Source organism: Staurois parvus, unplaced genomic scaffold (genome assembly GCF_062004578.1).
Source record: "Staurois parvus isolate SC_StPar_1 unplaced genomic scaffold, SC_StPar_1.0 ptg001011l, whole genome shotgun sequence".
Classification (NCBI taxonomy): Eukaryota; Metazoa; Chordata; class Amphibia; order Anura; family Ranidae; genus Staurois; species Staurois parvus.
The window spans coordinates 636,636-646,481 of NW_028318807.1; the positions used below are offsets into that span (position 1 = coordinate 636,636).

General features: G+C 45.0%; 1 protein-coding gene across 1 annotated transcript in view; it reads right to left on the bottom strand.

Moving 5' to 3' along the window:
• Window positions 1-911: 911 nt before the first annotated feature.
• The window catches only part of LOC149441229 (uncharacterized), an 89,031-nt gene continuing 80,096 nt past the window's right edge, over window positions 912-9,846 (bottom strand). Inside the window, exon 4 of the mRNA XM_089657607.1 lies at window positions 912-1,548. Within this exon, the coding sequence (XP_089513733.1) occupies window positions 932-1,548 (617 nt within the window). The 3' untranslated portion in view covers window positions 912-931. The remainder of the gene's footprint in view (window positions 1,549-9,846) is intronic.

The window sequence follows — 9,846 nt, forward strand, 5'->3', positions numbered from 1 at the left end:
GTCTGGAATGTGGGGGCGGAGTCATTATTATTGGTGTACAATACAATACACAACGTGTTCCATTATTATAACAAAGTATTGTAGAAAAGATCCCAACATGTGACATGGCTGAATGATTGCTGGTCATATTAGTTCATCTATTCTCTAAGTGGGGTGGTATCTATTGGGCCAATCCCTTTTACAAACCACACATAATATCGCCCTTCAAAGTCTTTGAACGATTTGCACAAAATTAAAGAGTAGAAATATTTTCCGGTGGATCCCCTCTACCCAGACCCCATATGTAGACATAGAACAACATGCTGTGTTCCCTCTCGTGCCGCACTCCTCCAACCACCCAAACCCACACAGAAGCCAAGGGAAATAATGAGAGGAAAGTTCCCCCCTAGTTTGGGGCGCAGTTCTCCTTCCCTCCTGTTGGGGGATGGGAGAAGGATGGACTGAAGACAGAGAGACGCTTCGGGGTCACCACTGTTCTGTAGAGCCTTGAAATGAAGGACATCAACTTCAGAAGTTCTTGTTGTCTGTGTAAAGTTCCCCGATAACGAGATCTGGGCTCTCCCGGCTTCTAGCTCTGTAACCCGCTATATCATTATCAGGAAACGCAACTCCAACACCCAAGAAGGGCTGAAGTTGTGTCCTTCATTTCCAGGATCTACTGACCACTCTGCACCCCGACATTTACTGCACTTCATCCATGTCTTTGGGGGCCTCTCATCTCCTTATCAACTGTTTCTTCCATGATGAAGATCAGCCATGGAGTATATCTGAGGTGTATATCAGGGTGTGCTTCTTCCCCACATGAGACCTGAGATGTCCAGCAACATTCATCTAGAAGACATTTCCCGCACTCAAGGCACTAATACACCTCCAGGGTTGTGTGGGACCCCTGATGTACAGGAAGACAGGACTTCAGTGAGGAACATTTCCCTCACTCAGGACAGGAAAGTGGCTTCTCCCCTGTGTGACATCTCTGATGTCTGGAAAGATGGGACTTCCGTGAAAAACATTTTCCACACTCAGGACAGGAATACGGCTTCTCCCCCGTATGAGATCGCTGATGCGCGTGAAGATTGGACTTTGCTGAAAAACATTTCCCACACTCAGGACAGGAATACGACTTCTCCCCTGTGTGAGATCTCTGATGTTTGGAAAGACTGGACTTCTGTGAAAAAAATTTCCCACACTCAGAACAGGAATATGGCTTCTCCCCTGTGTGAGATCTCTGATGTGTGGAAAGATAGGACTTGTCTGAAAAACATTTCCAGCACTCAGGACAGGAATACGGCTTCTCCCCTGTGTGAGATCTCTGATGTATGTAAAGACTGGTCTTACATGAAAAACATTTCCCGCACTCAGAACAGGAATACGGCTTCTCCCCCATGTGAGATCTCTGATGTGTGTAAAGATTGGACTTCCTTGAAAAACATTTCCCACACTCAAGACAGGAATACGGCTTCTCCCCCGTGTGAGATCTCTGATGTCTGTAAAGATGGGACTTCACTGAAAAACATTTTCCACACTCCGGACAGGAATATTGATTCTTACCTGTGTGAGATCTTTGATGTCTGTAAAGACTGGAAATATGTGAAAAACAGTTTCCACACTCAGGACAGGAATACGGCTTCTCTCCCGAGTGAGATCTTTGATGTGTGCAAAGACTGGACTTCACTGAAAAACATTTCCCGCACTCAGAACAGGAATACGGCTTCTCCCCCGTGTGAGATCTTTTATGCACATTAAGACCATGTTTAGAACGGAAACCTTTCCCACACTCAGTACAGGAGAAGCTCTTCCCTGTTGGAAGGCTGGCCCGGTCCCGCACAGTCTGAGGTTCCTCAGGATACGAGGAATCCGATGGTCCATCTACACTGGGTGGTGCCGGATGGACATTGGAGGGAGCCGGGTTTTCTCCTGGACTATACTGTGTGATGTCCTCATCTTCTACTTTCCAGTCTGGAGACAAAGTGAGACAATCCTCGGAGGTTTTCCTCATCTCCCGGCCATGGACTAAAATACAAAGACAGAGGATTACTAGACAGGAGCTGATTAGTTCCCCTAAACCAGGACTCCGCCCACATCAGGCAGCTTGGTCTCTGAGGAGCTTACAATTCCACCCTCAAGGGAACTAGGAAATGGCTCCTCTGATCTCCTACCAGGTCATTTCTTTATTCATGGACCTTAGTCAGAGAGTGAGGAAACAACCAGAACTGTATTTTATAGGAGGGACAGTGATGAGGGGATTATAGGACGAGGGTCCCCACCCCCTCTATCACTCATCGCCATCTTCCCAACACAAGAAGTACTGCACTTCCTTATTTAGTCCATGATTTAGTCATGAAGAACAGTGGGGCTGAGCCCCACCAGAGGTCAGAGAGTGAGGATGGGGGAACAACCAAGATGAAGACTGAACTGATCCTGAAGACCACCATCATTGGGGTATTGACTCCTCCCTCAGGAGGAGCAGGAGGTCGTGGGAGGAGCAGAGAGGACGGTTTGGGTGATATTTGGAGACAAGATCGGTGATGTAACTTGGGACAGAGTTATAAATGGCTTTATATGTTATTAATGTTTTGACTTTTATTCGTTGGGCAATGTGAATCCACTGGAGGGATTGGCAGAGGGTTGGAGGACACTGAATGGAAGCCAGTGGAGGGATTGGCAGAGAGGGGTGGAGGACACTGAATGGAAACCAGTGGAGGGATTGGCAGAGAGGGGTGGAGGACACTGAATGTAGGTCGGTGGAGGGATTGGCAGAGAGGGGTGGAGGACACTGAATGGAGAACAGTGGAGGGATTGGCAGAGAGGGGTGGAGGACACTGAATGGAAGCCAGTGGAGGGATTGGCAGAGAGGGGTGGAGGACACTGAATGGAGGCCAGTGGAGGGATTGGCAGAGAGGGGTGGAGGACACTGAATGGAAGCCATTGTAGGGATTGGCAGAGAGGGGTGGAGGAAACTGAATGGAGGCCAGTGGAGGGATTGGCATAGAGGGGTGGAGGACACTGAATGGAGGCCAGTGGAGGGATTGGCAGTGAGGGGTGGCAGATACAGAACGGTTAGTAAGGTGGATGAGTCTGGCAGCAGCATTTATGATAGACTGAAGAGGGGATAGCCTGCGATGAGGTAGGCCAATGAGGAGGGAGTTACAATAGTCAAGGTGAGAGATAAGAGTAGTTCAGGATCAGGATGTACCAATATTGGTGTAGAAATGAAAAATAAACTTTAGCTTACTAAAAGCAGTGTGTGCCTCAGGTGACCATACAAAGGGCACTCCTTTCTTTGTCAGCTGTGTAATTGGTGCGATTACCTTAGAGATGTTTCTTATGAATTTCCTGTAAGTTGGCAAATCCAACAAATTGTATTTCCTTCACGTTTCCAGGTACAGGACAATCCACCACTGCCTTGATCTTCTCGGGATCCATGCTCACTCCTTCTGAAGAGATAATAAATCCCAAGACCTGGATCTGGGTTTGTTCAAACTCACATTTCTCCAGTTTGAAGTCGGTTCTTCCTTAATCTTTCGAATACAGTGCAGACACGCTTGAGATGTTCCTCCAAGTTATCGGAAAGGATGAGAATATCATCCAGATATACAATAACAAACTGGTCCAACAGATGTCAAAACACATCATTGATGAAGTGCTGAAAAGTCGCGGGAGCGTTGCATAGGCCAAAAGGAATAACTAGGGACTCGAAGTGCCCATATCTGGTTCTAAAGATGGCTTTCCATTTGTCTCCTTGATGAATGTATACAAGGTTATATGACCCCCGTAAGTCAGGTTTTGTAAAGACTTTGGCAGAGCAGAGTCTTTCCAGAATTTCAATGATTAATGGAAGTAACGGTTTTTATAGTGATTTATTCAAGTCCCTGAAATCGATGCATGGACGCAAGGTGCAATCCTTTTCCTCAACAAAGAACAGGGCTGCCCCTGCAGGAGATGTTGAGGGTCTGATAAAGCCCTTCTCAAATTCTCATCAAGCCACTCCCTGAGCACCTTTAATTCAGGTTCTGACAGATTGAGAAGGCGGCTGAATGGTATTTCTGACCCTGGAAGCAGTTCAATGGGACAATCGTAAGGGTGAGGAGGAGGTAATTGATCGTCATTCTTTTTATCATGGATATCTCAGAACTCATAGTATTGTGGAGGCAGGTTGTCATATGACTGGGTAGTTACCACATCAACTTGTAATTCCCTGATTGGTAGAAAACTTGTACAACATGGTTCCCTACAATGCTCCTTGCAATGAGGGGACATAAAATGTATAGTCCGTTCTCCCCAATTGGTGGAGGTGTTATGGGTAGAAAATCAAGGAATGCCCAAGATGACAGGAAATTTAGGGGATGTAATCAGCTGAGAGCTGATGGTCTCATAAAGGTCAGCCTCAAATTAGAGTACCAGGGGAACCGTTTCATGGGAAACACCGGTCCTAAAGGTGAACCATCAACCGTCTCCATATCAATGGGGCAGATTTGTTTCTTGGGAGATTATTGTTGTTGTGGGCAAATTCTATGTCCATAAAGTTCCGCCCGACCCCAGAGTCCAGCATAGCAGAACATGGGATTTCATGGCCCTCAGTGATAAGATTGATAGGGACAACAAAATGAGACTGTATAGAATACACTTTTATGTCTTCATGAATCAATGGGGAGATAGACTGGTAATGGAGTTTATTTGTTCAGGCACTATACTTGGGGATTTCAACATCCCTGTCAACATTGACAACCCGGCCACATCCCAACTCCTCCACTTAACCTCCTCCTTTGCACTTGCACAGTGCATACAATCCACCACCCACTCCGACGAAATCTGTCGCTGATATTTATAATGGTTTTGTCCAGAAAAAGAATGGAGTGATGTGGATAGATGGAAACATATGTATAGAGGAAAGATTGGTCTGTTGACTCCCCAGAGCTCCTTCCCATGAGAGATGTTTGTTCCCCCCCAGAGCTGAACAATGGTACGTTCCTGAATGGCCAGGCTGCTGGTTTGTTGAATCCAGAGTCTACATACAAGATGCCTCCACAGTGTACATTGATGGGGCTGGGAAGGCTGGTACATGTTGTTCATTTGCTCCGGGTGCAGGAGATAGGACAGAATCCCATTGTTGCCGGGTGTCCTCGTTTTCCTCAATTCTGTACTCACTTCATTTACAAAAGCAAACTATGTGAGTGGAGAAGGTGATTGTATCCGGCTGGAGCTCAGACCTGACAGGGACTCGGGATTTTGGGCCTCTTACGTCTAAGACAAATATAGTCTGAGTTGGAGAGAAGATAAAATATCATTTCTTCTCAGAGACATTCTGAGGGGTTTTCCACAATTTGTAATTGCTGACAATTCTTTTGTGGACATTCAGCTGTCAGTGGGGAAACCTGCCGACAGATGAGGAGTCATCGGTTAGGGGTGTGGCTACCTGATTTCCAGCCAATCATTAACAACCAGATATATTTCACACAGAATTCAGATCAGTCCATCAATTGTCAGCAGATGAGAATTCTAGAGAATTCAGAAAAAGCCCCACCCTCATTACTTCTCCACCAATCAAGGATCTCACTCCAGTTACCCAGTCACCGTGGGCATGATTTCCTTGACATCCATCATTGGTGTCAGTGAGATAAAATAAGCCCCATTGTTGGTGTCAGTGAGAACAAAGTGTACCCCCAGCCCAGCATTGGTGGTCAGTGGTGGTACTTACCTGATCCCACCCTCCCACTGCCTCTCTGCTGATGTCACAATTATACTTTCACTGTAGGAAAGGAGATGCCGGCTCCCAGCAGTCGGGTATAATTGCACTGCCTGGTGATGGAACCCAGAGAGTGTTCTGGAGTCATCACCTCACTGCCACTCTGAAAAGTCCTGGAACCTGCCAGACATGGACATGGACATTCCAGAACACTTGGAAACAACAAGATTCAAACTATGAGACATTTCTTGGAGCTGTAGTTCCTCTGAGCTCCACCAGGTGATCTCCATTCTATCCAGAGAGGAAGTGATGTCAGGCACAGACAGGAAGTGATGTCAGGCACAGACGGGAAGTGATGTCAGGTACAGACAGGAAGTGATGTCAGGTACAGACAGGAAGTGATGTCAGGTACAGACAGGAAGTGATGTCAGGTATAGACTGGAAGTGATGTCAGGTACAGACTGGAAGTCATGTCAGGTACAGACAGGAAGTGATGTCAGGTACAGTTAGGAAGTGATGTCAGGTACAGAAAGGAAGCTCTGGCTGAGGTGAGTTGGGAGGAAGTAGAGAGGAGACATTGCTGTGTCTCCCAGCAGACAGAAGGGCCCTGATTCACTAAGATGTGAGTCTATCAGCAGAGTCTGACCATTCAGGCAGACTCAGGTCAATCAATCAGTAGTCTGAGCAGCATCTAGCAAGCCCATTAACGAGCGTCTACTTTGCCATTAGTGAATGTGGTATCCCGTCTGGCACATTTTAGGTGCAATACCGGATATATTCGCTAGATGGCGCACAAGCGCGGGCTTTATTAACATTGGCGTTTTTTCTGATAGCAAAAGAGAATCTTTAGAATGTAATAAATAGTACAGCTGTATTAGAATTTTCTATTTTTTTTTTTTTTTTTTGCTGTTTCTCCAAAATGATCAGGAAACTAATGCATTTACTAATGAATGTCATACATTCTGTATTCAAATGTTAAACATTTTCACACTTATATCTCAAATAATTTATATACTTCTAATTTCCCAATATAATGATATATCTTCATTCTCTTTAATCACATAACTATTCTATGGTAAAGACAAGTGCAGCGCTATAAATGCATGTGATCAATAATGAACGCATGTAAAAACCAAAAAGTGCAAAGAATTGCAACAATGATGTAATATTGTAAATGGTGCTAAAATAAGTTCATAGAATCATTCCTGAATAATGGAATGTCCTTGGTGTGAGAGTACCAACTCAGAGAGTGCCTATGAATGGCACGTGTGGTCTCTCCGTGACGGACAGTAGTGCATGAACTTGTGAAAGGTAAACCACCCTTGGGACTGGTCTACACTCACCAGAACAAAAGTATTACTGCGCATGGGTTATACACATCACACATCTGGGGGTGCAGCGGTATGCTGGCAGCTATGGGTTAGTCATCCAGCTCAATCCATCCATCAGGGTGGGTGCCCAAATGGTCCTGGAGAGGAATTAGCTCAGCCACAGGAGCCAGAAAGGTGCTCAATAGTGTAGTACAGCGTTTTTCAACCACTGTGCCGCGGCACACTAGTGTGCCGTGAGATATTGTCTGGTGTGCCGTGGGAAAAATTCCAATTTCATCCGCAACATGTGGCCTCGGCTCACAAATAGACCAATCGTTAGAATCTAATGATTGGTCTATTTGTGAGCCGAAGCGCATGTTACGGACTATAAATAGCTCCGGTGTCACTGTTACACTGACAGGAGAAGACATCGCAGTAGATCGCCGATGCGCAGAAGAGCACCGAAGGATCTGGACTCTGGAGGATTATCGCGGACTCAGCACAGAAGAGCGCTGAGTGATGGATCTGGAGGAGACAGGAGCAGAAGAGCTCTGACTGATGGATCTGGATGGAGTGTGACGGACAGCGGCTATCTGGAGGAGACAAGCGCAGTAAGTACTGAGTGACAGTGAGACAGGAACAGATACTGCAGTGATGGACAAATTTTTGAAAAGGAAAGAACTGGACTCTGAACAAAATTCGGAGCCAGATAAGAGCCCAAGTATGAGTGGGGATCAAAAGAAAGCAAAGATGGTTAGCTCAAGGAAATTCTCTGGCACAAGGCAATATAGCGAAAGCTATATTTCATTTGGATTTACTTTCACCGGAGATGCAAAGAAACCAACTCCACTGTGTGTGGTGTGTGGTGAAAAGCTATCAACAGTGCTATGGTCCCAAGTAAACTTAAACGCCATCTCCAAACGAAACACCCTTCGCTTCAAAACAAGAATGCGGACTTTTTTGTTCACCTGCATGAAAACACGGAGAAACAGGCAACTTTCATGAGAAAAACCACAAAGGTAAATGAAAGAGCTCTTAAAGCTAGCTATCAAGTTGCTGAACTTATAGCCAAGTCAAAAAAGTTGCACACTGTGGCAGAGACATTAATACTTCCCGCCTGCAAAGCTATTGTAGAGGAGATGCTCGGACCTGAAGCAGCTAAGTCAATATAGGCACAGAGGTAAATTTTTTTAACATTTTCTAATGGTGGTGTGCCTCGTGATTTTTTTCATGAAAAAAGTGTGCCTTTGCACAAAAAAGGTTGAAAAACACTGGTGTAGTACACTGTCACAGGGGTGGATGACCTTTCACGAGTTCATGCACTACTGTTCGTGGTTATATTGATCTTGTGTAATACCATTTTAGTAGTCTATATCATGTGACCAGCGCTCGCTTTATCATTTTTAAACAATGTAACTATTCTACATTATAGCTCAAACTGTGTCTCCCACAGTGGTTTAGTGGTTAGAGCTCAGAACTTACAGCACTTGGGTCATGGGTTCTAATCCCAGTCATGGCTACATCCCAAAAAATGGAGATCGATTTTCTGGGTTGTGGCAGGAATATTGATCAATCAATTATGATTTTGCCTAATGACTAGAAAGTGGATGAATGTTACTTGCGTACTGTTCTTCTGCCAATTAGGAAATGTGCAAGTTTCATGCTGTGTATATTTCATTGTAACTTTTTTCTCTTTTAAATCTCTCTCCTTATACAACTTGACCCCCTCCCCCACCCCATCATCACCTGTCCCATATGCAAATCTATGGATCACCGCCCCACTCTTTAACTATCTATTTACTGATCAAGTGAATGTGTCTCATTTTCTATCAGCTACAGCTCAGATCTCACAATATTATACAATTGCTGATTGTATCTCACCACTAGTCTGATTGAATTCACAATTCCTGGTCAGTCCCGTTCCCTGACCTCTAATAACCTTTAGGGCCAGTTCACACTACATGTGTTTCAGTTGCTTTTTCGGCATCACAAACGCACAGAAAGAAGGTTATATGGTTGTCAATGTCATAGTTCACATCAGCGCTTGCATTTTCAGTGCATTGCAGGTGCTGTAAACAAAGTTGACCACGCTGCATTGTTTCTGCACAGAACTGTACTGGAACACATTGCAACATCCTTGAATGTACTAAAGCGTACATGTCCCTAACTACATTGAATACAAAGAAAATAGAAAAAAATAAGTGGAAGGGATACAAAAATGCAATGTAAACATGTCCAAAACGCATCCAAAATGTACTGGAACACACTAAACATGCATGCCAAAAGGGCATGAAAAAAACCCATCAGGAACACATCTAGACTGTTTCTATAGTGTGAACCGGCCCTTAGGACTTGTTCACACCATTGGTGGTGCAGAAACGCATGCAAGAACACACATTTTCCAGCACAGCAAAGAAATGCAATGCCCTCTGCAGATGTGCGCAGGTACCATGATCAAACGTTATTGCACCTACACACGTCTATTAAAAACAGCCCCATTCACAGCCACAAAAACGCATGGCACCACACTACTGTGCGGTTAGGTGCAACACACTTGGAAAATAACATGCCTGCAGTATTGTGGCATGTTTCCACATGTTAAGCAGCCCATTGAATTCAATGGGCTTTGGGAAAAAATAAATATAACAAGCACAAAATGCCACGTTCACACAGGTCCTCTGTCCTGTACAGCATGAATGAGTGGGTTGTTTATGTGGCTAGAGCCACCTGTTACACTATGGGGACACAGCAGCTGTATGAACACAGGTTTTAATCTGACAAGTGTGAAGGTGTGGGGAAGTGGCCCTGAATGCTCACTGTGTGTGTTCAGGGCTGTACACCTGCAACCATATG